This window comes from Stigmatopora argus, chromosome 20 (assembly GCF_051989625.1).
Source record: "Stigmatopora argus isolate UIUO_Sarg chromosome 20, RoL_Sarg_1.0, whole genome shotgun sequence".
NCBI classification, from domain to species: Eukaryota; Metazoa; Chordata; class Actinopteri; order Syngnathiformes; family Syngnathidae; genus Stigmatopora; species Stigmatopora argus.
In genome coordinates, this window is record NC_135406.1 from 8,041,014 (window position 1) to 8,068,876 (window position 27,863).

The 27,863-nt window shown below is 42.0% G+C and overlaps 2 protein-coding genes, 1 long non-coding RNA gene and 2 other non-coding genes across 6 annotated transcripts in view; 3 read left to right on the forward strand and 2 right to left on the reverse strand.

Moving 5' to 3' along the window:
• The window catches only part of LOC144066153 (uncharacterized), a 66,008-nt gene that overhangs the window by 32,939 nt on the left and 5,206 nt on the right, over positions 1 to 27,863 (reverse strand). The gene's annotated exons all lie outside the window — the stretch shown is intronic.
• On the reverse strand, positions 1,974 to 2,055 carry trnal-uag (transfer RNA leucine (anticodon UAG)). Its single transcript has one exon. It is a non-coding gene; the product is annotated as a tRNA-Leu (tRNA).
• LOC144066373 (U2 spliceosomal RNA) lies at positions 3,336 to 3,526 on the forward strand. Its single transcript, XR_013297547.1, has one exon. It is a non-coding gene; the product is annotated as a U2 spliceosomal RNA (small nuclear RNA).
• LOC144065990 (uncharacterized) lies at positions 5,831 to 11,478 on the forward strand. Of its 2 annotated transcripts, XM_077589262.1 has the most exons (3): positions 5,831 to 6,396; positions 7,798 to 7,856; positions 7,887 to 11,478. In XM_077589262.1, the coding sequence occupies exons 1-3, from the start codon at positions 6,267 to 6,269 to the stop codon at positions 9,453 to 9,455; spliced, it is 1,758 nt and encodes a 585-aa protein (XP_077445388.1). In that variant the 5' UTR covers positions 5,831 to 6,266; the 3' UTR covers positions 9,456 to 11,478. The 2 variants fall into 2 exon arrangements, with proteins under 2 accessions (XP_077445388.1, XP_077445387.1); XM_077589261.1 differs by having other exon boundaries at positions 7,798 to 11,478.
• LOC144066009 (uncharacterized) lies at positions 19,543 to 27,732 on the forward strand. The gene is made up of 2 exons (XR_013297371.1): positions 19,543 to 24,315; positions 24,736 to 27,732. It is a non-coding gene; the product is annotated as an uncharacterized LOC144066009 (long non-coding RNA).

Here is a 27,863-nt window from a genome sequence, read left to right on the forward strand (position 1 = left end):
AGCAGATTTTTCAGCAGTATCAAAGTAATAAAAAAAGACAAGTAAAATAAAAAGTGAAAATAACAGTGATTTTTTTGACCGGGCATGCAGGAAGGCCTAGGATCGAGGCATGTAACTTCATAGGTGAATTAAATCTGGTGAAACAGTACTAATGAAAACAGTGTGGAGTCACATGGTGCCATGATTTTTTTTTACCACGAATAGAATAGGAATAAGGTGTCTCACTAGTGTGACTACAAAACAAAAAAAGGTCTGAACAAAGGCACAACTCAAAATAATACTAGAATAAAATAGCACTTCTCTACAAATCACATTTTTATAATCTCTAACAAAATGATGCTTTGAAAATCTGAATACCAAATAGAATGGTTTTTTTTTTAAATACAAAGTTAAAAATGGGAAACAAACATCTGGAACCTGTTGACAGAAAAATCTCATCTTCAGAGTAATATAAGTTAAAACATTCATGAAATAAGCAGTGGGTTTATAATCAAGTGTTAATCGATCATTCAATTGACATATTACATGGTACTTCATCACTACTTCATTTAACAAAGTCAGATGTTTTTACCATGAAATGTGGCAATTGTTGCTCCCTTTAGAAATACACTGCAGGGCTGGTTGTGTTTGGAACAATCTGGGCCGCCGTGAACCAAGTGACCACCTGGCGGCGAGATCAGAGGGTGTCGTGTATGTGTACTAATATCAACATAAAAGCCGCACCTTCAAAGAATGGCTTTTATTAAAATTGGTTTTATATATTATGCACATATAAGGCGCAGTAGTAGTAGTAGTAGTAGTAGTGGTACTAGTAGTAGTGGTAGTAGTAGTAGTATTGGTAGTAGTAGTCTTAGTAGTAGTGGTAGTAGTAGTAGTAGTAGTAGTAGTAGTAGTAGTAGTAGTAGTGGTAGTAGTAGTAGTATTGGTAGTAGTATTAGTAGTAGTGGTAGTAGTAGTAGAAGTGGTAGTAGTAGTGGTAGTAGTGGTAGTAGTAGTAGTGGTGGTGGTAGTAGTAGTAGTGGTAGTAGTAGTAGTAGTAGTGGTGGTGGTGGTGGTAGTAGTAGTGGTAGTAGTAGTAGTGGTAGTAGTAGTAGTAGTAATGGTAGTAGTAGTAGTGGTAGTAGTAGTGGTAGTAGTAGTAGTAGTAGTAGTAGTAGTAGTAGTAGTGGTAGTAGTAGTAGTAGTAGTGGTAGTAGTAGTAGTAGTAGTAATAATGGTAGTAGTAGTGGTAGTAGTAGTAGTACTAGTAGTAGTAGTAGTGGTAGTAGTAGTGGTAGTAGTAGTGGTAGTAGTGGTAGTAGTTGTAGTAGTAGTAGTAGTAGTAGTAGTAGTGGTAGTAGTAGTAGTAGTAGTAGTAGTAGTAGTAGTAGTGGTAGTGGTAGTAGTAGTAGTAGTAGTAGTAGTAGTAGTAGTAGTAGTGGTAGTAGTAGTAGTAGTAGTAATGGTAGTAGTAGTGGTAGTAGTAGTAGTGGTAGTAGTAGTAGTACTAGTAGTAGTAGTAGTGGTAGTAGTAGTAGTGGTAGTAGTAGTGATAGTAGTGGTAGTAGTTGTAGTAGTAGTAGTAGTAGTAGTGGTAGTAGTAGTAGTAGTAGTAGTAGTGGTAGTGGTAGTAGTAGTAGTAGTAGTAGTAGTAGTAGTAGTAGTAGTAGTAGTAGTAGTAGTAGTAGTGCTGGTTGGGGTTGTGCTATACATCCACTAGATGGATCTAAGATAAAGGAATTTAATACCATGATAAACCAATGCAGTGTTACATCTACTTAAGAAAATATAATTGGTTCCAGAAGATGTTTCGTAACCTGAATTTTTCACAAGTAGAGCAGCAATTTGCACGATCATTCATTCATCTTCCATACCGCCTGAAGAGTAAAAGTCTGTTGATTGTTCAAAAAGTCAAATCAAAAGCCTTTATTGTCATCATACACAGCTGCGTATAACAAAATTAGTGAAAGGACAGAATTCAGCTCATGAGTTAATGGCAGTGGTGGGATTTGAACCCACACCTCCTGAGAGACTGGGGCCTAAATCCAGCAACTTGGACCACTCAGCCACACTGCCTTAGTATTAATCACTTGCATGTTTGTTCAAATTGTTCAAGAGCTAATTAATGGAAACAGGCAGAAATGTGACAACAACTCGTCGAGTTTAATAAACATAGCGCTATGTGACTATCAATGCGATACAAATAATGGCTTCTATCTCATTGAGGGTCCAGATGGGAAGAAGAGAGTTTATCTATGGGAGGCTCAGGGTTATCTTCATGCTGTCACAACCCTGTAGACAGCTGGGGAGCCGCTGACGCTGTGGTTATCAGCAGTTTTGCACGCTGGCCAGAGTTCTTTCTGTAAGTGTTTTTATGGTACCAAACTTTCTTACGTTTCAAATGCACCCTTCAATCCCCCTTTTGGAATCGAAAGATTCCAACAAAAGGCCAGATTTGGGGTTCGCTGCGATGGAAGTTGGAGCCAAGGCTCTCCCGTTGAGGTGACAAATGAAAGTCTGGAATTCTTATGGGTGTGTCTGTGGTGGATGCAGGTGCAGTTCAAGGTGTTCTGGATCATCTTTGTTTAGTCCGCTCCAAGTAGTCCAAGGCGTTTGGCTTCTCTTTGTTTAGTCTAACTTAGGTTATCAGTAGCACAGCATTTATACATCATTTTACTTTAAGCAAATATAGCAAAGTAAGTTTAATGGTAAAGCAAAGCATATTCTTTGTTGCAAGCAAACTTATAATATGAAATAATCCTGACATTCCCCCTTTTTATAATATATTTGCACACAATCTAATTCCATTATGCCTAAATGTTAATAATTCCTTTTTATGACAAATATAATTCCACCAGGGGGGGTTGTGCAGGTTGGTATGAAAAAGAACAAACTCAATCTCGTCCAATTCGCTTTATGACAAGTGCAGCAATCCAGGTAACGTCCACCTGTGTGGAGTTTGCATGTTCTCCCTGTGTGGGTTTCCTCCCACATTCCGAAAAACATGCATGGTAGGCTGATTGGACACGCTAAATTGCCCCAAGGTATGGGTGTGAGAGTGCATGGTTGTCCGTCTCCTTGTGCCCTGCGATCGGCTGGCCACCGATTCAGGGTATCCTCCGCCTCTGGCCCGGAGACAGCTGGGATTGGCTCCCGCACCCCCTGCAAACCCTAATGAGGATAAAGCGGTTCAGAAAATGGGATGAGATGAGTTTCCCTGTTATCACACTAAACGTGTGTCATTGTAGTTTGTTGTATATGTAAATGTATGTTACTATTGACATCCGACGTGTGTTTCCACTACTTTAGGTTGAATTATCTGGAATGAAGTCGTCCTTCGCGCCTGTTTAAGGAATATCGCTTCTCGGCCTTTTGACTAAGATCAAGTGTAGTATCTGTTCTTATCTGTTTAATATCTGTTATGTCTCCTAAATAGGGACCATATATTAAATTGATATTTGGGACTAGGTGATGGAATAGGAGCTTGATCCTTCCACTCCACGCATCATCCTGGTATTGCAGTATCTCCATGAGAGATGCAACCCTCTCTATTTGTCAAAATACATATACTTACTCTTGAAATTCCAAAGTTTAATGATTGAAACGATAGAAGCGAATCTGAAATTTCATATATTATTCATGAGGATGAGGGTTGATTTAAATTAACAAATTAAAGCCTTTCTTTTGTAACAAAATCTAAGTTAAACAAGACTGTATAAACATTCATATTCTTATATAATAATATATCGGTTTGACGATCATCATTTTTGCCAGTACAGCTTGTTTAAATGCCTGCTCAGCGTCGAGGTGCCACTCTTTTTGCTGTAATATGAAAGCAAAGCGCCACATTGACTACATTCAGCATACATCTTTTTCCCCAAGATAGCGTCGTCACGCGGAAGCCAGTGACAGTAGCTCTGTATATTCTTATGTTTTTCGTGTTTTACAGCCCTTCTATCTTTTTTTAAATTACATTTGAATATTTCTTAATACATTCGTCTTTACTTTACTTTGTACTTTATATTTTTTACATTAATGTTTTTACAACTTTCTTTGTTCTGTGAGCCTGGCTTCTTTCGGCTACTTCTTTTTTGGGAACCATTCAACCATACCTATGCTGTCATACACATGGGACTAGCTGTTACAATACGCAGCAGAAGGAGCAACACCTCAATACCGCAGGAAATTCGGAGCTGGGCAAAAGTGCCGGGAGAAGAAGCAACGCTTCTGACCAACCATTCCATCATGGGATAAGATGGAAGAGCTGTCGGCGCTTACCAGGCCGGAAACAGATTCGAGGAGTTCTACCCCACTACTGTTGTCTTCAGCTCCAGACTACTGAGGAACTGTGCGGATAAACTTGGAAGAGTGACTCTGCATATTCTCTACCTCGGTCACAGTCTGCAGAAGTTCCCCATCTTGTGGAAGACTTCCTGTGTGTGGTTCCAGTTTTTGTCCAACTTTACAACGTCTTTTTGAGTCTGTATCCGTTTTAGCTACCGCAACCAAGATGGCGCCGTTCAAGTGGCAGCCGGCGGCGGTAGCTCCGTCCACTCTTGCTCGTTTTGTGTTTTTGCTGCTTTTCTGTCTTAATGATCTGATTTGGTGATTCTTAATGATCCCATTTACTTTGATTTGCTTTGTACTTTGTGCTTTTGCTTTGTTGTACATATATAGATATATGTATGTACGTATGGTTGTATATAGGATTGGATAACTTAATACAAAAAAAGGGAAAAAACACAATAGGAAAACCAATCTGGATTCTTTACAGGAGTTTAAAAACCACCTCTCCAGCCTGGCATAAACATATCTCTTGTTCCCTGCAATAGTTACATTCACATTCAGAAACAAATGAATAAATGTATATTTTTAAATAGAATTGAACCACCATCTCCCCCCTGTTCACAAGGATTAATATATTAAGCCTGTACCCTTTACAGCAATTAAGCCACATAAAATGCATGCTAATCAAGAACTCCAAATTCATTCAATAATGTGTATCGCGCAGTTGTTTGAAATGAATAATACCCCAATCTAGTAGTTTTTTGCAAACATTTAACATTACATTCCCTTTGTAGTTTGTCTATCATCTCCAATAAAACTGTCTTAATGTTTTTTTCTAATAGTTACACATAAAATAAAAATCTAGTTACATATCTACCAATTATCCCCTTCAACATCAAAGAGATAAAAACAATTTACCGTTAATTTCAGACATGAAGTTACCGTATTTTCACACTTGTAGAAAGAAAATCTTTTATATATGAATTTGTCAAATTGTTCAAATTAATATTTATTTTCCTCTTAGTTTTAAATCTTAGCAAATAACGCTTCTCTTTTTTGTCACCTTTGAATTTGGAAGGATATACCTTAGTGATGGGACGATGGTATCTCAAGGATTGTATTGACACATTGTGCCGGCACTGTATTGAAACCGTGTTGGTCATCCAATAGTGACCCCTGCAGTAGTTATAAATTTATTGCAGGTAAAAAAAATCCATGTTTTTTTTCAAATTCCAAACCGAGTTTATAAGTAAAATAAATCAAATTTGAGTTACATTTTTTAACTTATGTCAACATTTTTGTTAACTGGTAAATCATGTGAAATAAAAGTGATTTTTTCGTTTTGCCTCACACGATCAAAATGATTCCACACTGGGGAAAACTTCTTAGAGCGAGCCATATTTACGCCAAAGTCCGTCCAACAGACCCACGACACTTCAATACAGTTTATTTCTTTAAACTGTGTATTATCACACTTTGGCCAAACGATACATTTCCTGTTCCGGTCACGTGATTCTTTCTTAAAGCTTTACACGCCCCAATACGGGCTTTCTCTCTTGACCTATCGGCACAGTGCTGACGCACCAGCGTCGCTCGTTCCCTCGCTATTTATCAGCAAAACCTGCTTTTGCTTAGCGCAGCTAGCAGCTAGCAAATAAACAAGTCTTTGACTAGCTTGTTTATACTTTAGCTTAATTTAGCTAGCAGCTATCAAAGGAACAAGTCGTCGAAGAGCTTGTTTATGCTTTAGCTTAGCTGGCAGCTATCAAAGGAACAAGTCGACGAATAACTCGTAGGTTTCCTGGCTATTTTAGCTCAGCATAGCTAGCAGATATCAAATAAATAAGTCGTTGAAGTGCTTGTTTATGCTTAAGCTTAGCTAGCAGCTATAATGGAAAGGGTCGACTAAGAACTCGTTGTAGGTTTCCTGGCTATTTTAGCTCAGCCTAGATAGCAGCTATCAAAGCCGCCGCCATCATCATCAGAATTCACGTGTGGAAATGTCGGCAAGAACACGACGCCCAAAGCTCCAGGAGGAACTTTTTGAGGTCAAACTGGAGCATTCAACTCACGAGCAATCGACAGTTTGCAACATAACGCACGAAAAAGTTGTTCTTCATAGACTAGATGGTGGGTATACTTTTTATTTCCATATATTCCCTTAAAGGTATTCTATTGACACCAACCTATAGTAGCGTACGTACATTTTCATGAATTTGCACTAGCACTATTCGAAGAAAGACGTAATAAATTCTATTTCTATTTAAATGTAACCACTCTAGGAGGGAAAGAATGAGTCTCAACGCGTGTTAATACTTAACAACAGCAATAAGCAGTAGCTTTCCTTTTATTGTATCCTTATCACAAACAAACAATGTATTTTTCAAATTACGCAAAGCGCGAGCGCCCCCCACAGGCGTTCAAGAGTCATTCCTGCTACTCGCCCTCCATTTTTCGCTACATGCTTGAGTGACATAACACTTACTTACATGCTGTAAATTTCAAATGCAAAAAATGAAAATGCAGATGCACTAAACGAGAGCAAAGGAGAGGTGTCAAAGTTGCGGCCCGAGGGCCAAATCTGGCCCACTGCCACTCCGTGGTGCGGCCTGCGAAAGTACTTCATATTTAATGCTAAAATTCAAATGCACCTTATATATAAATAGAATATTAACTATCATCAGAGATCATCACTACATCACTCCGCACAGACATTGAGGTATGGTCCTCCAAGGCAAGAGCGCTTCACCTCATAGAACTACCAGTACCATCAGAGGAGGGGATCGAGACCACCTTCGAGCGCAAGAAGGCCGAATACTTGAATCTGGCAGCCGAGTGCCAGAAAATTGTCTGGTAAAGCACCATCTACCCAGTCGAGGTTTGCTGCCGAGGCTACATAAGGCTTCTCCCACTGTTTTTAATTCCAACATTCATTCATTCATTTTCTGATATGCTAAATCTTGTAGAGGGGGTGCTGGAGCCTATCCCAGCTGCCTTCGTGCCAGAGGCGAGGAACTCCCTGAATCGGTGGCCAGCCAATCGCAGAGCACGAGGAGAAAAACAACCATTCACGCTCACACTCATACCTAGGGGCAATTTAGAGTGTCCACTCAGACTATACCTCAATTTCAATCTCTTTAATCCCCCAGATAAAAATAGACCTGCTACTGAATAAAAGATGATGCTTTTTTAATGCCTCCCCTTTGGCGAAAGCATTTTAACTACATTAAAATCTAAAACATAAAAGAGTATGTTTACAATGAAAATGCTCCAAAAAAGATTTGACTAATTTTAAGGAGCTACATCACCAGTGAAGAAACTTTTCTGACCAATAGACCCTTACTTTGAAAAATGCACCTATAAACCGTTTTCAACTCATGTTGCTGTTGTCGAGAATACTACAGTAGTCAGTACTGCATTGTGACGATATGAATGTATGGCGCCTTCGGTTTGGTTTCATTTCCGTGAACAAGAAATTCAGTCATTTTATAATTGGAAAATGATTAATCATTTATCTTCGTGTCTTTGCAGGTTTCAGAAATGATCTTGATGCTGATGGGCAGGAGTCTGTTGACCTTGAAGGGGAAGTTGAGCTCCCCCAAATTAAAGAGGAGGAGCCAGAGTTCCCTCAAAAACAAATGGGAGACGAGCAACATCCAATCAAAAGGGAGGAAGATCATTTCACCTGGTCATTTGGTGAATTTGTGAATAGGGAAGATGTTCTGGGCGTGGCCAGCGGAGAGGCGGAGCCTGCAAACACCAAGAAACACAAAGAGGAAGAGCCAGAGTTTCCTCAACACCAAATGAGAGAAGAGCAACCTCCAATCAAAAACGAGGAATGTGTCAAATGGTCAACTGGTGAGCCTTTCAAGAGTGAAGATGATCTGGGTGGGGCCAGCAGAGGGGCGCAGCCTCCGCATGGCAGCGGCTCAATAGAAGGATGGGAAGCAGAAAATTTAATTGCTCCTTTATCAGATAGCGACGACTTGCTTTTTGACGATGAAGGTGTTAAGAAAAATCCCAGTGGCGACAAACTCTGCAAATGCTTTCAGTGTGGGAAAACTTTTGGGAAAAAGTCTTCTTTGAAAACACATATGAGGAGCCACACTGGCAAAAAACCCTTTTCATGCTCAGTTTGTGGTCAAGCCTTTTCTCAAAAGCACCACCTAAAAACACACAAAAGAACCCACACTAGTAAAAAAACATTTTTGTGCTCATTTTGTGGCCGACGCTTCACAGAAAAAAAAGCTTTCAAAATACACATAAGAAGCCACACTGGTGAAAAACCATTTTTGTGCACAGTATGTGGTCAGGCGTTCGCACAAAAGGGAAATTTAAAAACCCACACAAGAACCCACACTGGTGAAAAGCCATTTTTGTGCTCAATTTGTGGTCAAACATTCACTCACAAGGAAGGCTTAATCGTCCACACAAGAACCCACACTGGTGAAAAACCATTTGCCTGCTCAATTTGTGGTCAATCATTTACACAGAAGGGAAGCTTAAAAGTGCACACAAGAACCCACACTGGTGAAAAACCGTTTTCCTGCTCAATTTGTGGTCAAACATTCACACACAAGGTAAGCTTAAAAATCCACACGAGAACCCACACTGGTGAAAAACCCTTTTCGTGCTCGGTTTGTGGTCAAGCATTCACAGATAAAGGAAGTTTAAAAATACACACAAGATCCCACACGGGTGAAAAACCATTTTCGTGCTCATTTTGTAGCCAAACATTCACACACAAGGAAAGCTTAAAAACGCACACAAGAACACATACTGGTGAAAAACCTTTTTCCTGCTCAATTTGTGGTCAAACATTCACACACAAGGATAGCTTAACAACCCACACAAGAACCCACACTGGTGAAAAACCGTTTTCGTGCTCGGTTTGTGGTCAAGCATTTACACGGAAGGGAAACTTAAAAGTCCACACAATAACCCACACTGGTGAAAAACCATTTTTGTGCTCAGTTTGTGGTCAAGGCTTTTCTCGTCAGGAAAATGTAAAAACCCACATAAGAACCCACACTGGTGAAAAACCATTTTTGTGCTTGATTTGTGATAAAGCTTTCTCGCTAAAGCACCATTTAAAAAGCCACATGAGAACCCACACTGCTGAGAATTTATTTCCTGCCCATTTAATCTTCGAACATTTTCACAGAGGGGAACCTGAAAAGAAGACTTAACAACCCGCATTGGCGAAAAGCTCTTTCTTTGCTCAATTTGTGGTTCAACATTACATCACAAGAATACCTAAAAAATACCGATAATAACCCCCATTGGTTAAAAATACTTAATAATACATAATACTAAGTTTGTTGCCAAGGATTTATTCATAAGACTTAAAAGACACAAATGTGTGTGTGTATTATCTATTAATTGGCAAAAATGACGAGAATCCTTCGTGTCATTTTTGAATCATGTTGATAAAAATAGTCTGATGTGAATTTGTCTCTGTTTGAAAAAGAGAGAAAAACAAGTAAAATGTTGTTTTATTTCATTTAATCTTCCAAATTTTCTAATAGGTTTGTAAACTAAATTCTTTACTTTTTTCATTTTGGAGTAGTTCTATTCCAATTTTATATTTATACAAACTGATTTGATTTGTATGTACAGTATTTTCACGACTATAAGGCCGTATTATTAGGCGCAGTCTCAGTAACGGGTGCTATTTCTGTATTTGACACATACACAAGGCGCACTGTATTTATTATTGGACCCAGCTAGGCATGGCAAAACATACGCCAGCTTAAACATACGAACACACGCTAAAAACGTTTTTAAAAAAGCAACGGAAGCAAAATTGAGTTTGGTTGTCCTTTATTTAGCCATTTTACATTGTACTCACGTTTTTTGATCAACCAGCACCCACAAATCCATCAGTCCTCATTTTCTGTGTCCAAATTGAACAATTGTGCAAATGATTCATAAAAAACGCTGGGTTCCCTCTCGTCGTTGTCAGAGTCACTCATATTGTCATGTGCCTCCACAGAAATGATGCCGGCTTTGGCAATAGCTCGAACAACAGCGCAAGCAGACACGTTTGTCCAAGCTGCCACAATCCATTTGCAAATAGTGGCGTAACTAGCCCGGCGCGGCCTCCCACTCTTCATAAAGCTGTTTTCGCCATCTATCATCCAATGTTCCCATGCCGCTCGCAACTTTACTTTGAACGCCCGGTTGATGCCGATGTCCAGCAGTTGGAGTTCTTGAGTTAAACCTCCGGGAATGACGGCAAGCACGGAGTTCATTTGCTTGACTTGGTTTTTCACCTCTGCTGGGAGATGGGCACGCATGGAGTCGCAAATCAAGAGTGACGGCGAGGCTTGGAAAAAGCCATCCGATCTCTTAACATACACCTCACTTAGCCAATCTCTCATTTTCTGCTCGTCCATCCAGCCCTTTTGGTTTGCTTTCACGATGACGCCGGCTGGAAACTTTTCTTTCGGCAGCCTCTTTCGCTTCAAAATCACAATAGGTGGTAGTTTCTGACCATTAGCATGACAACCAAGAACGACTCTAAAAGCCGACTTCACATGCCCCATTGTGCGTATCGCTACCGTGCTGGTCCCCTTCTTCTCCACAGTGTGGTTCACCGGGATGTCAAAAGTCAGCCGGACCTTGTCCATGTTGGTTATGTGGTTAGGCTGTATACGTTTGTCGGTAATCTTACTGCAGTAGGTGCGGAAAATGGCTAGCTTTTCAATGTAGTCCGCTGGAAGTTGCTGCGCCATGGTTGTCCTCGCTCTAACGGATAGATGGTGTCGTTTCATAAAGCGAAAGCACCAAGACGGACCTCCTTGAAAATGTTCAATTTTCAATTCTTACGCTAGTGCTTTTGCCCTCAGTCGAATGGTGACTGTGGAGATGTTTCTCCCAACTGCACTTTGATCAAGAATCCACCGCTCCAGTTGGTCTTCCAAGTCGGGCCACCTTGGCTTGTTTCCACGGAAACTCAGCTTCGTCTTCTTGACTTGCCGAAACTCGTTCTCCCGCTTCCTCCATTTGCGAACCATGGATTTGTTGATCTTAAATTCCCTCGCGGCTGCTTGATTCCCATGTTCCTCTGCATATTTGATGGCTTGAAATTTGAACTGAGCTTCGTAAGCGTGTCTCTTTGTCATTTTCGGGGATCCTTAGAAACCAAACCGAAGTTGTTTTGCAATGATGCACATACCCACACCATATACTGGTACCTGCTAGGGGCGTGCCTTTAGCGCAGGGGTCTCAAACTCAATTTACCTGGGGGCCGCTAGAGGCCGAGTCTGGGTGAGACTGGGCCGCATCAGGATTTCCACAAGAAAAGCACTGATAAAACTTTCCAACGTTATCAAATATCTTTATTTTTTAACAAAAATAATGAATTAAATAAATTAACTTAAAGATGAATAAAAAATAAATCAATCAGTAATATAAAACCAAATAATACTAATGAGCATACAGTAGATATACACTGGCTGGCTAAGTAGAGAAAATGAATTATTTTTATTCCGTTTCAAATGTCTGTATTAACAGCTCTTTAACCTTTAACTTTCTGAACTTGAATGGAACATTGAACATGAAATATTCTGAACACGGCTTCTTTTGCCTACTCCTTGCTGCTAGAGACCTGGCAGCGCTTCTTCTCACATAGTCACATTTGGCTTGAGGGAGGAAGCAGTGGAGACCCTCAGTAGAGCTTGAAGATGCTCATCAGTAAGTCTGGACCTGTACTTGGACTTATTGAAGTTCAAGGTGGAGAAGAGCTTCTCACACAAGTATGTGCACCCAAAAAGGCACATGGTCCGCTTGAACCTTCGGGAAAGTTCAGGGAAGCTGGGGGTCAACTCTCTCAAAAATTGCCCAAGCTTGTCTGCTTCTCCACTCACCTCCCTGAACTTGGCTTTGAGTGCAGAGTTGCACTGCAGGTCAATGAGCTCCATTTGAAGCTCAGGAGGGGCATCTTGCACATCAAAGGAGAAGGGGTCCGCAAAAATTTGAAATGTGGCTTTGTGTGTCTTGAAGTCTGCAAATCTGTGATCAAATTCCTCCTGTAGCTTCGAAATGGCCTCAACATACTTCTCACCACTGAATGGTGTGCCTGCATCCACGAGAGCCTTGCATGCTGGGAAATGGCAAAGGTTTGTCTGAGAGAGCTGGGCTTTCCATAACACAAGTTTAGTGCAGAATGCTCTCACGTTGTCATAGGCAGCACTGACAAGTTGCCCCTGGCCTTGTAGCTTCTTGTTCAGTACATTAAGCTCATGTGTGATATCAACAAGAAAAGCCAAGTCCATGAGCCATTTGGGATCACTTAGCACAGGATCAATCAACTCACAAACGGCGTAGCTAGCTTTGACTGCTGCATTACTGTCTTTGGTAGCCTTCTTGAAGAGATCCTGTTGCCTCAGAAGACGTGTTTTAAGACTGGCAACCTGGTTGGCTCTCTCATCTCCCTGGTATTTTTCGTACTCCTCAGCATGTCTCATAGTACAATTACGTTTCAAATTGTATTCCTTGTGCACCGCAACTTTTTCAGTGTAAATGAGACACGTCGGGGTGCCCCTGTGTTCAACAAAGAAATATTGCACTCCCCACTTTTCTTGAAACTGTCTGTGCTCATCACCGACCTTTCTCTTCACGGCAGGCTTTGAAAGAGACATCTCTGGGGCTCTGTAATATGTTTTTCCACTTGGAATGAGTCTCGGGTTGATCTTTCACATTCAGTCGCGCGGGTTTGTGGCGCATGTGCACTTTCGCTCTCCGTTTCAATCGCGGAGATGGCTACAGACACTGACACAGGCTGGATCACGGATCATAGCGCCTCATTCAGTTCTATGCTGAGAGCAGTGGAGGAGTGTGCGCGCCGAGCGGAGTGATCGGCCTCACGGCTTCTCCTCCGCCCAGCTGATTGGAGGAATGAATGAGTGAGTGAGCGAGGCACTGGACAGCCCGGCCGATGTCCTGCCCTCCAGAGCCGTATACCTCACCGTGATTGGTTCATTCAGCTCCGAACCAAAGTTCCCTCTAATTTTTTGTTGGTCTGAGCAGAAAGACAACCTCCCTGAGCGCACTGAGTACCAGTGTGAGCGACATCATCGGTACTCGGATGATTAGCTTAAAGACGTTTCGCCGACGGACGTTTGACAGACGGGCAGGTCGTCGAATGGACGTTCCACCGAACGTTCATTCGGCCGAACGGAGGTTTCGCCGAAACGGGATTCGAACGCTCGCCCCGCCGGATCGTGTGTGTACAAGTTTTTCAACCTCGGCCCGTTAGGATTTTTAATCCGGCCCGCCGCCGGTGTTTTCCAAATTATAGTAAAAATCAATGTTCGTCTACCATCAATGGCAGTCCGGGAATAAGCACTCTTGGGCAGGCAGATGTAGCAGAACCGAGCCGTAAAATGACAGCAATCGGGTCAAATCCATCCTAAAACAGCATTTAATGATTAAATACAAATACTGGATGATATCGCGATGGAGGCAAAAAAACGTCTATAGACGTCCATTCGCCAAACGGCTCAAAATGCTCTCAAATTCGGTCAAATCCAGCTGAAAACAGCGTTTAATGATTAAATACAAATACTAGTATTTGTATTTAATCATTAAACTAACAAATACTAGTACGACCTGTCCGTCTGTCAAACGTCCGTCGGCGAAACGTCTTTAGGCGAATCATCCGGTCACGACATCATCATTGCTCGCTATCGGCACACCAGTATCACACCTGCCACAAGCAGGTGCATGTCAATGTTCCCTCTAATTTTTCATGTAAAACAAGAAAAACATGAGTGGACAGAGCTACTGCCACTGGCTGCCACTTAAACGGCGCCATCATGGGGAAAGGGGTAAAAAAAAAAAAAAAAAAAAAAAAAAAAAAAAAAATCGATATTTCATATTAAGACGGGGGCCGCAAATTAGCGTCCCGCGGGCCGCAGTTGGCCCGCGGGCCGCAAGTTTGAGACCCCTGCTTTAGCGTCTTCTTACACGCACACCCTTCACTCATTGGCAGACTTCCGCATGCCTGTCGTCACCCATGTCTGCCTTTTCTCTATACAACCAGCGTGTCGGCCAGAAGTAATCTCAGTCAGGCTTTGGAACTCGGCGCATACACTAGGCGCTCTGTCTATTTTGGAGAATATTGAAGACTTTTAAGTGCGCCTGATAGTCGTGAAAATACGGTAAATAGACCTGGCAGTTGGTATATGAAGTCAAATGTGATTTTAAAAAAAAATATTTTAATGTTGAACAAACTGCCGCAACCAAGATGGTGCCGTTCAAGTGGCAGCTGGTGGCGGTAGCTCCGCCCACTCTTGTTCGTTTTGTGTTTTTGCTGCTTTTCTGTCTTAGCGATTTGATTTGGTGATTCTTAATGATCCCATTTACTTTGATTTGCTTTGTACTTTGTGCTTTTGCTTTGTGCTTTTGCTTTGTTGTTCTGCGGCCTTTGCGACTGTACTGTCTAACTTGTAACTGTGTATTTTTCTGTATCTGCATTCCCCCTTCCTACTACTGTCACAATGAAATTTCCCGAATATGGGATGAATAAAGTTATCCAATCCAAACAGATAATACTCAATATTCTTATGTATAATCTGTGAGTGGATCTGCCTCGCCCTTAGTCTCTTGCCATGGTTCACCTTCCCATAGGGGAAGTGGAATGGCCTTCCATGAACTAAAAGGTGTTAACCCAGAGCTAGTTGGTACTATCCTCATATATGTTTTGACCAGTAATAGGCATTCTGGCCATGGCTTCTTTGTCTCTTCCATGGTTTTCTTGAGCCTTAGTTTCATCATACCATTTGTTCTCTCTACCAGTCCTGCACTTTGCGGATGGTACGAGCAGTGGTTTTTCAGACTTATTCCTAGATGTCTTGCCATGTGTTGTACTATGCTGTTTACAAAATGAGCTCCATTGTCACTCCAGATGATTCTGGGGATCCCATGCTCTGGGATTATGTGTTTACAGATGGCTTTAGCCACCGTTAATGCGTCTGGTGATTTTGCAGGAACTATTTCAGTCCATTTTGAGACTGAATTAATCAAGACAAAACAGTATTTATACTGGTTGCTTCTGGATAATTCGGTGACCTCGAGTTTGTCACAGTCTCAAATTAAAGACACTCTTATACAAAATTAATTAAAATGCATACATCTATAACATCATCATAGCCTTATTACTTATTAAAATGCTTACAAAACATATAGAAACATCCCATAATAAATCCAACAGTACCTTTTGGGCATTGGCCTCGTTTGGGCCTGAGGTTAAACAGTTCTTACCAAAAATTTTAAAGTAGGCCGTCTGCAGACTGTTCTGCGCCTTCATGTATCCATGCATATTTTTATTTCTGTGGTGCAATGTTTCGCTTATCAAGTAATACTGTTTTTGGGATTGATTCATTTTTGTTGTTGTTGTGTATACTGTGAAGTAAGTGTTTGTGCTGCTGTATCTGCTCTAGCATTTCCTCTACTGATTCTGTCGCTGCTTTTAGTATGTGCCTTACATTTGCATACAGCTATGTGGCTGGGAAGCAGTACTGCGTTAAGTAATTTTTTTCAGCAGTTCGGCATGTTCTACTGATTTGCCTGTGGATGTTTTCATCCCTCTTCTATTCCATTGTGCAGCAAATACATGTAGAGTGGAGTGTGCATATTGTCTGTCTGTATAAATGGTGACCTTTAGACCTTTAAACAATGTGCACACCTTTGTTAATGCTATAATTTCTGCAGTTTGAGATGAGAGATTAGATGGCAGTTATTCTGCACATAGGACTTTGTTGTCTGTAACGACTGCAAATCCTACTTGATTTTTCCTTTGTTCTGGTTTGGATGTTGATCCATCTACGTATACATAAGTGCTGTGTGGAATAGGAGTGTCTTTTAGATCTGGTCTTGGTTTGCAGCCTTCGTTGGTTCTTTCATCACATTGGTGTGGATCTCTGTCTTCTTCAGTTGGTATTAACGTTGCTGGGTTCATGATATTGCATCGCTTAATGGTGAGATGGGGTTGCGATACCAATGTGGCTCTAATGGCCAGGTGTCTTGCTGGTGACAGGAACGACATTTTTGTTCGTGTTATCAGTAGATCCACTTCATGAGGGACTTGGAGTGTGAGCGGATGGAACAGTACAAGTTCAGCTGTCATCTGGACGGCTAATGCTGCTGCGCTCACTGCTAGTACACGGGGGTAGAGCAGCTGCAACTGGGTCCAGTTGTTTTGAGTAGAACGCTACTGGTTTCATCTTTGTTCCATGTGGTTGTAGTAATACTGATGTCATGAACGTCCCTTTGCAAGTCACTGTTTGGGTGAATTGTTTTTTATAGTCAGGAAGCGCCAGGACTCCTGATTCCAAGATTTGTTGCTTGACTTCCATGAATGTTCGGTTTTCTTCTTCAGTCCATGTTACTGGGTTCCTCATTGTCATCTCAGTAGCATAGATCATGTCTAGCAAAAGACCGGCGACCAATCGACCATGTACCCAGTGCGTGTGCGGTCGATTGGTCGCCGGTCTTTTGGTCACCGGTCTTTTGGGCGCGGTCTTTAGGTCGCCCGGAAGTTTGGTCGTCGTCTTTTGGGTCGCCGGTCTTTTTTGTCGCCGGTCTTTTGGTCGCTTATCAAACAAATAAAAGTATTAGTATACTTTTAGTTAGACAGTATTTAGATCGTTTCAACAGTAATTAGACTCTAAATACTGTAAATACTGTTGAAACGATCTAAATACTGTTGAAACAATCTACATATCTAATATCAAAATATCAATATGAGCACTCATTTAACACATCAATAAGAGCACTCATTTAACACATCAATAAGAGCACTCATTTAACACATCAGCTGCTGCCATTGACTGTCATAGGCGTCCAATGAACCTTCATTCTCTCTGGGAGAACTTGCAATGTTGAAATACTTTAGATTAGATCAGGGGTCACCAAACTACGGCCCGCGGGCCGGATACGGCCCGCCGGCACATTTGGACCGGCCCTCTGAACAATACCAGAGACGCTATCGGAATTTTTTTTTTGTTTTTGTTTTTTGAATTTTTTTTTTTGAATTTTTTTTTTTTTTGGGATGCGGCCCGCTGGCACATTTGGACCGGCCCTCTGAACAATACCAGAGACGCTATCGGATTTTTTTTCCTATTTGGCCTTGAAGACTGGGACATTTTAATCTTGTGTTTGGTTCATTGCACCCCTGCTGAGCCCACAAATCATCCCAGTGAAGCGGGGCTTCGCATTGCTTCTTTGGTGACACGCGCGGGGAGAGTGTTTCCCTTTGATGCATGCGGGCACGTCCACCGTTGCATGCACGAGCAGTGTTACCGAGACATCTGGACGATCGCAGGTGAGGGCGGAGCCCTAGGACCATCGCGGACTATTCAAGCATATTAAAACTGCAACCTGTTTGAGAACGGAATAATGGCGAAAAAGTTAGGTGAGAGAAAAATTGATTCAGAATGCAGGATATTTAACCTGGAGTGGACAAACGATTATTTTTTTGTTCAATGCAAAGAAAAGGCTGTTTGTCTCATTTGTCAAGAGACGGTGGCGGTATTCAAAGAATACAATCTTTGCCGACACTATGAATCCCGTCACAAAGACAAGTACGATATATTGCAAGGCCAAATACGAGCAGACAAACTCTCAAAGCGAAAAAGTGGACTACTATCTCAGCAGAACCAGGCATCCGTTCGGGCCAGCTTTTGGGTTGCTAAATTGATAGCAAGCAGCGGTAAGCCTTTCACTGACGGAGAGTTTGTTAAGAAATGTATGGATACTGTCGCGGAGGAGGTGTGTCCCGAGAAGAAAGATGCATTTAATGCCGTAAGTCTGTCGGTGAGTACAATGACCAGACGCGTTGAAGAAATCGGGAGTAATGTATATCCCCAGCTGCAGCAGAAGACGAAATAATTTGACTTTTTTTCATTAGCACTGGATGAAAGCACGGACGTGCAAGACACAGCACAACTGCTCATTTTTATTCGTGGAGTTAGCGCAAACTTTGAGATTTGCAAGGATCTGGCAGCCCTCCAAAGTCTCAAAGGGACTACAACGGGAGAGGATATTTTTGACAAAGTGCCAAACCATGGAGAAGTTGGACCTGGACTGGTCAAAGCTAGCTAGCATCACGACTGACGGGGCTCCTAGCATGGTGGCCGAAACTTGCGGTCTAATAATGGGACGCATGAACCGGGAGTTGGAAAAAATGGGTCTCACCGCCCCGCTACGAGTCCACTGCCAAATTCACCACCAAGCACTGTGCTGCAAAATGTTGACGTGGGATTCTGTAATGACGGTTGTGGTGTCGTGCATAAACTTCAGAGCAAAGGGAGAAGATTGTGCATGGCACAACAGAAAGTTAATGTTCCATGGCTTTTTCTGTTACAAACTGACACCGGCCCCCCATCAGAGAAGGGAAAAGTTATGTGGCCCTCACAAGAAAAAGTTTGGGGACCCCTGGATTAGATGGTCATTTTTATCAAACAAATAAAAGTATTAGTATACTTTTAGCCCGGAACGTTGACATTAAAATAAAAGGCAATAACTAAAATTAATTTATTAAAAAGAAGACAAAGCAAATTCAAAAACTTAAAAATTCTAACAATCTCTGGGAGAAATAAGAGCACTCATTTAACACATCAGCTGCTGCCATTGACTGTCATAGGCATCCATTAACACATTATTATTTTATTAACCAAATAAAAGTGGGGATTTGGATTAAATGTTCCGACATCCGGGTGCCACACAAGATCTACATCCGGGTTACCACGAGGGATCTCCATTCTTCTCCGGACGGCCAAGTACGCGACTACTCTCCATTCGGCGTGCAAGCAATCAGAGACGGACGAAAACGACCGCGAATTGACCATAAGTAGCACTCTTTAATGAAAATGACCTGGACATTTTGTCACCCAATGTTAAAATCTATCAATTGCATGCCAATTGGTATTATATTTGTTCATATCCATACGAGCGACGACGACTATCGAAACGGCCGCGCGCGCGAGAAAATACTGCAACCAAACCAAAAGACCGGCGACAAAGAGATCGGAGACCAATCGACCGTTTACCCCCCTCAACCCCCCAATGTTAAAATCTATCAGTTGCATGCCAATTGGGTGAACAAATTTGTTGATATCTATACGAGTGACGACAACTATCGAGACGGCCGCGCGCGCCTGTGCTCGCGAAAAGTTTGTATATATATATATATATATATATATATATATATATATATATATATATATATATATATATATATACATACATACATATATACATATAGTATTATCATTCCTAAGGTTTATTCAAACTTTCTATTGGTAAATTGATCTATGATATATGTTGTAGGCCACGAGTATCAAACCCCTGTTAATATATATTGTTTGGCTTCACATATTTTTCTTATAAATATGAAAACATGTGTTAATATTAATAGGATAATAGTACGTATAACTAAGTGGCATATTCATTAATCCCGATACTCGTATCATCAATTTGCTTTTTGTATATATTGAAATAAAGGAATCGAGGATTCCTAAACGGTCGTATTAAAATAAGTCTTCGGCAGGGAAACGACTGGGTCCACAGAGATCTTAGATCGATCCTAATAAAATTCTAAATTTCTGGATTCCTAGAATTGAATATACTAAAATTCTAAATTTATCCGGTGATTTGTGATGACTGCGTTGGAAAAAATGCTAGGAGAGCTTGAACAAGAATGTGTGTGTTGAAAAGAATGGGGAGGAAGACGCTGAAGGAGAATGGAGTTTGTGTGTGTGTTTGTTAAAAGGAAAGGGGAGAATGATGCAGATGGAGAATGGAGTGTGTGTGTGTGTGCGTGTGTGTGCATTTTGAAAAGAATGGGGAGACAGATGCTGAATGAGAATGGAATGGAATGAATTGATGAGTTTGTATGGAGATGTAGAAGCACAGGTTTTCAAAGACCAGCTAAAATTAGATGTGAGTTGGAGAAATAATTTTGTACGTTGAACGGAAATTTACATTGTACAGGTCAAAAGCGTTTGTCCTTAGCGTGGAAAAAAAGGAGCGTGACGTCACAGCTAAGGCAGAACTAAAAAAAAGCGAAAGGAGGGAGGTGATTAGGAGGAGGCGTCTGCCCAATACAGAAAGAGGAGGTATGTTTCCCCTCCGCCCTCAGGGAGGAGGCGTGATATATGGTTCTTAGAGATATGGCACTAAATAAATTCCCCCCCTCTAGTGAGGGGAGGAAGTTCATGGCGGAGGAGGCTCCTGGCATTGATGAGTGGACAGAGTTGTGCGCTTGACACGAGACAGGCCATATAGCGGCTATTGTCGAGGGTGTTCCGGAACCTTTGATCTCTACTGTGTTGAAACTCCAACTTTCCAAATTACCAGGAATGTGGTGGGGCCCGAGATGGTCAGTTACATGGTAGATACTAGTGGTCCGGGCATGGTTTCTCTGGTGGCCGGGGAAGAGGGTACTCGGGACAGGGCCAACAAGGCAACTCTTTTATATGTGGCGGTATTGGACACTGGAGATGTGATTGCCCCAGTCAACAACGGCAACCGCAACAACTGTTCCCATGGCAACCCCAAGCACAGCAGTATGGCCCACTACAGCAACAGCGGCCTACGCGCGGAGGAGGACGAGGCACTGGCAGACCATGGCGGCCCCCAGCAGCCGGCTCAGTCACCTGGACAATATTACCAGGGCGGAGATGATTATTACTGTCCATGGGATCCTCCACACTCAGAATAGAGGTGCCCGAGAGGCTCCTGTGAATTTGATGGGAAGAGACTTGTTGATGTCTATTGGAGCTACCATCTTATGTGGACCGGATGACCTCACAGTGACTTTACCAAATGGTGCAAAGATTCCGTGTTCACAACCAATACGAACATGTGGACAGTGGTGGACAATCTATAGGTCATGTCTTGAGCCTGAAACTCCGGCCACTGGGGGACTGTTGTCTGTATATCACCGGTGGAAATCATTCATTGACTGACTCCGGCCTTACCATCCACCCATGGATGATTTTCATTGTACGTTGTTTTATGACATAGAAGATGATTTAGTCTATCGAGACCGTTTTCAGAAGGTTCTTGGAGCGCCCTGGCAGTTGAAAGACTTTGGCTCTGTCTCCTGGTCATGAGGCTCGCCGGCTCGGTCCAATGGTCATGGCCAGCACCCCTTCCCAGATGCGCACGCCCCTCACCCGACAAACTAAGCACACCCTGGACAAAAAAAAGAGGGGGGTCGCCCAGAGAAATAGCCCCCACCAGCCCAAGGCCCCCTCCCCCTGCACAAACGGGGAGGGGCGGGGGTAGGAAGAGAAAGAGACAGAGATGTAGGAAGAGAAAGAGACAGAGATGTAGGAAGAGAAAGAGACAGAGATGTAGAGAGAGAGAGACAGAGATGTAGAGACAGAAACAGAGACAGAGATGTAGAGAGAGAGAGACCGAGATGTAGAGAGAGAGAGACCGAGATGTAGAGACAGAGATGTAGAGAGAGAGAGACAGAGATGTAGAGACAGAAACAGAGACAGAGATGTAGAGACAGAAACAGAGACAGAGATGTAGAGAGAGAGAGACCGAGATGTAGAGACAGAGACAGAGATGTAGAGAGAGAGAGACAGAGATGTAGAGACAGAAACAGAGACAGAGATGTAGAGAGAGAGAGACCGAGATGTAGAGACAGAAACAGAGACAGAGATGTAGAGAGAGAGAGACAGAGATGTAGAGACAGAAACAGAGACAGAGATGTAGGGAGAGAGAGACCGAGATGTAGAGACAGAAACAGAGACAGAGATGTAGAGAGAGAGAGACAGAAACAGAGACAGAGATGTAGAGAGAGAGATTTAGAGAGAGAGACAGAGAGATGTAGAGAGAGAGAAAGACAGAGACAGAGAGATGTAGAGACAGAAAGAGAGACAGAGATGTAGAGAGAGAGATGTAGAGAGAGACAGAGAGATGTAGAGAGCGAGAGAAAGACAGAGAGACAGAGAGATGTAGAGAGAGAGAGAGATAAAGACAGAGATACAGAGAGATGTAGAGAAAGAGAGATAGTTGACAGTGTTGTGATATATTAATGAAAAATTATGGGTCCTTTATTAAACACTGAAATTTATATTAGGAAATGCATAGTGAAAGGTTATTTTCCCTAAATTTTAATTGAGGTAACAGTGAGCACAGAAAATGGCTCTTATTTTAAATAAAACCGCCTTCTTAGAGCGGATAGGAATTCAGCCAGAGCTTTAGCTATTGGTTTTAGCAATATGAGAGTGATTTGCGATTTAGACTTAAGTATTAAGAATCATCCAAATTATTAATGATGTCAAACATGGAGAAAACAATGCAGAGATGGCATGGATCCAAATTATTAGGTAAATTGTACCTGACAAGTTTAGATAAAATAATTAATTTAGGATAGGCATGATTTCTCTGTGATGGAATAAACAATACATGTTCAAGTGCACGGGATATGTCTCTTGTTTTGCCCAACAGCAGATGAAATATGCTTTAGCGTTAGTCATGTTAATGACTATTAGAATATCACAGATTACAGCAAAAGGTGGTTAGCTGCCAAGGAGCCCCAGACTGGGGATGGCGCTCTCCACTAGTGAAAAATTGCAGACCACTGATGTCTGAAAATGAGTGTGAGCGTGAATGGTTGTTTGTTTGTCTTTTTGTGTTTTTGATTGGCCGACCACTGAGATATAATTAATCGGTTAGATATCAAGGTGGAAAAGGATTTAGAAAAAGCAGCAGTACTCCAAATGTGAAATTTGAAGTGGAGAAACAAATCTGCTATGCGAAATTTAGGAGCACTGAAAAAAACAAAGACAGTGCATGATATGAAATTCCAAAGTATTAAAGTGATAATGGCATCCAAATTGTGTTAACAGAATAATTGACTGAATTGACAAAAGTTTCCATATTTCGTTATGAAATCATTGCGCCTACATAACGAGGTCAACAGGACAACAAATCTGGAAATCCAATTTAGTGGAATGTACCAAACGCCATTATTCACTACACGATTGGAGCTGGATGATGAGGCTAATCTGGCTATCTGCATAAAAGAAAAAAACTTTAAAGAAACGCATTAAATTTGGGTTGGCAGAGGGAGATTGTGCTTCTCAACAGGAAACATGGAGAGCAACCCAGGATGAGAGTGTCCGTGCAAGTGTTCCTGACCAACCAGCAGACATAAGAATGGCCGATCCACCTTGTGCACTGTCGGAAGGTTCTCTCAGTTGAAACGTTTGAGGAGACAGGTAAGATAAACTTTTTGCCGTGATCAGACGGAATGCAAGCACTCCAATATTGATTGGTAAGATTATTGCTCGAGGAGCAATGCGATAAACCATAAGGAACTTTTTATATTGGTTTTATTGTCTCCATAAAAAAAGATGAAAGCGTTTCAATTGAGACCAAACCTTCTTACAGATTTTTAAAGTAAACAATTAGAAAGAAAATGGATAGAAATGTAACAAGATTTTAATTTTATGCCTGACTATTGAAATGTTGATTGGGAAAGTTTTACAGGAGATGATTGGCAGGCTCCAGGGACGGTGGAATGTTGCATTTGATGGAAGGACTGCTAGATTGGGGTATTTTGAGTTTCAAGCAGCTGAGTTTGCTATGCAACGCGATACACATTATTGAATACATTGGGACTGGATTAGTAGGCATTTTAAAAGTAATGAGTTTTAATTGCTCTAAAGGACACATTTATGCTAAAATTATTCACCCTGACAAGCAAGGGGTGGTTACAGTTTAGTGGGTTCAATTCTTCTCAGAATTATAGATGTGTGTATTTGTTTGTGGATATTGATTGATGAGTGTGGCTATTGCAGAGAACGGGAAAGCTGTTTTCCTGAGGAGAAGGCAGCCGGGTTTGCTTTTTGGATTTTTCCTATTTTTAGTATGATTAGTTAATTTGTATAATTACAGGAAAGAGAAATTGGCAAAATAATGTACGGCACCAAAAGGTCTTGGGTTCAAGCCCTCCCATTGGCTTTACTCTCTATTCGTCCAACCATCAACAAAACCACAAATTTTACCCCATATGAAGAGGTTTGTCCGGTCCACTATGAACATTCACAAGGTCGAACACAAATAAAGCACACCGAGACAGATGAGTGAGATTTTGAAGCTTCTGCAGAAGGAGAGTACGGAGGTGGTGGGTCCGACGACTCTACTTCTACAGTGAACTATTTTACTTAGGGCAAGATTTCATGACATACAAATTCTCTATGACAAGGGACATACAAATTCCCTGTTACAAAGATGCAGCGCGACAGTGACACCGATGATGGTGGTGATACTGATGATGTTAAAGGCTACATATAAACATATAAACAAAGGACATACCCTATTACAAAGATGCATGGTTGTGATGAGGATGGAAGGTCTCTATGACATGGGCATGACACGGATTGAAGGTGATGTCATAGATTGAAACATTATTTGATTACTTTCAAGATTATTTCACAGGTTCCATTACCCGATCTCTCGCATGCAGCATATTAGTCGACAACTTCATTCTCTTGTATCTAGTATATCCTCACAGGTACAGGAGGCGGCTGCAGTTGCACGTGATCACCCACAGGAGGAACCCACGGTCTCAACCCACATTCTTCTCAAGGTTCTATCCAGGAAGTGGTCGGAGCCCAGGTGGACAGGTGTCCTTTCAAAGCTCGTACATCAAAGGCGGTTCAACTTGAACATAAGGGGCAGAAGTGGTTTCATTATTCCCAAATTAGAGCCGTTGATCCACGTAACCCATAACCACACACTCCACCATAGGATCCTCCAAAGGCGCCCTTTGATTCTCCCAAGGACAGGACACATACATTTTAACATGACACCTAGTCCCTGGTCTGGACTGGATTTGTGCCAGTCCAAGAGAGGGAAGTGGGGTACAGGATGTGTTTGCTTATTGAGTAAAATTTTCACTCCACATGTGTATGTCATACTCCTGTTGGGCGATCTCCAATCAGACGGATGTGGCTCCAATGACACCACAATCTCCAACGAATGGGACACCACTGGTACACAAGCGATTTAAAAAACATACAAACTCAGTAGGGTATGGGGGTTCTTCGCTGGCCAGTTATGATCCTTGCACCCAGGGTCAGGTGCAGTACCTGACAGCAAACGCATCCAAAGGGAATGAATGACAATAGGCAATAGTTTTGTTACAACGGCTCGTTCGAAATTCGCATGTTTATTCCATACGCAGCGTTATACTCGAAAAGGAATGGAAAAGGTTCGGATTGGGGAAACAAATACAAATGGTATATGGATGCTAGGCCGTACCAGGACTCAGGGGGTAATTGGGCACACACCGTAGTGGTGGATCAGTCGACCTGCTGGTCATCTGGTACCTATGGCTGGTCAAAAATAGCTAAAAATGGCAAAAGAAGGTTTCAAATTTCTCTATTGATGGTTCTGGTTTGTATTTCAGGATAAATGAGTCGGAAGGCACCTTACCTCTGTGGAGGGAGGGTGACTGGACTTCATCGTCCACACAGTGTAGCTTCCTGAACCTGTGTGCATGGTCCTCGGATACCGATCCATGCTGGCCAGTGAGGATGTGTAAAAAACCTAGTAATACTCAGGCGAAAACCGGCAAGGTGATTCCATCAATTGTGTCCCCTAAATCGAGTAAGGTCCGCATAATCCATGGCGAACCATCAGTGGACGATTGGTTTAGAATGATTACAGGTATTACGGCAGGATCTAACAATTGGCTGTTAATGGCAGAGCAAGCTGCCAGCAAAACCCAAGATGATTGTCTCGTGTGTATGGGTGCTCGACCCGTACTCCGTATTGTTTCGGCCCCAGTCGAAAATGAATGTATTGTGGACCTTCTAAAAAACACCAACCCAAAATTTAATTGTTCTAAGTACGATTCGATATTGCAACTTGCCCAAGAGGATAAAGAGAAACCGATTTTTGATAAAGCAGTAGCAGGACAAAATTTTACCTGTCTTAAGTTAAAGGGGACTGGAAAATCATTGGGAAGCATTCAGTCTGATTGGTGTGTATTAAATATGTCTTTTCCGGTACCACACCCCTTATCCCGAGCGGACATCTGGTTATGGTGTGGAAGCGATAAGTTGTATGGTAGATTACCCACAAATGCTTCTGGTGTGTGCTCTTTGGTGTCTTTGTTGCTTCCAGTTTCTGTTTCCCCAGTGAATCTCACAGCTGGAGTACAATTACCTTCAAACCTGAAGGATATTTTGCATCGCAATAAGAGAGCATCACCCACCTGGCGTTCCTAATGAGTATAAACTTGTTGATCAGGTCTCAGCAGGATTCGAAAGTCTTCTAATTTGGGTAACCCCTAACAAAAATGTTGATCGCATTAATTACATTCATTACAATGTCCAGCGACTTGGCAATTACACTGTTGAGTCGTTTGAGGCGGTACATGAACAGTTAGCGGCAACATCTCTCATGGCTTTCCAAGATCGTATAGCATTAGACATGTTATTGGCCGAGAAGGGTGGGGTATGTGCTATCTTTGGTGATTCATGTTGTACTTTCATCCCTAATAAAACGGGTCCAAATGGACGTCTCACCAAAGCCTTGGAAGGTCTCCGAACCCTGACTAATAAGATGGCAGACCATTCAGGTGTGGGCGACTCAATCTGGGACCGATGGATGGATCAGTTCGGTACCTGGAAAGGTTTGATGGGAAATGTCTTTATATCTGTTGTTGTTTTAACAACTTTACTTAGTCTTTGTGGATGTTGCCTCATCCCCATGGCTCGTACTCTGGTTGTTCGTTTGTTCGATAGGGCAGTGGGACCAGATCCGAAAGGCCAGTATGCTCAATTGCTCCAAACTGATCCCTCTGCAACCACCGCCAAGCATGTGTTCATGGATACACTAATGTGATGCTTCTTTGTTTCTTTTCTTATACTAATGTAGTGCTTCTTAGTTTTGTTTATTACTAACTAGTGTGTTATTTGTCGGTATGGTCTCTTTTGGGAGACCAAGAGAGGGAATGAAGAATATGACATACTTTACTCCTTCATTTTATTGTAGCTGTTTCATTTTGATATAGTACCACAGTAGGATTAAAACTATTGTTCTCAACTCAATTACAATGAACAAAAGGTCTTTTGTCTGAGTTTCTGCTTCAAGGTGTGGTCGGTGATAAGTAGTCCAGATGAAACCAGAGACAAAGGAATCCCTGCGGAGAGGGCGACCAGGCCAGACGTGGATTCACGGACAAGCAGATTCTAGGAGAGGACACCCCTGCAGAACGTCGTGGGACAGTCCACATATCATTAAACTCAGCGAATGAATATTCATCTTTGTTATACTATAATTGGGCAAATGCGGGTTTGGACTTTAGTCTCTTTCATCCTCCACTGAAGCACGGCGATGCTCAGCTGGTTATATATTTGGGAAACGGACCCGGAGCTCTGTAAAGATCAATATCAGGAATAAATAATCTGTGGAGTAACGTGCAAACCCTGGTCTCTTCCTTCGATGCTGAACACGCACAAGTTGTTAGACGGGATCAGACTGAGTTAGGGAACTATGGATAGGTGCTAAAACTGTACGTCTAACAGGGCGAGCTTTTGCCAAAGCCGGCATCATTT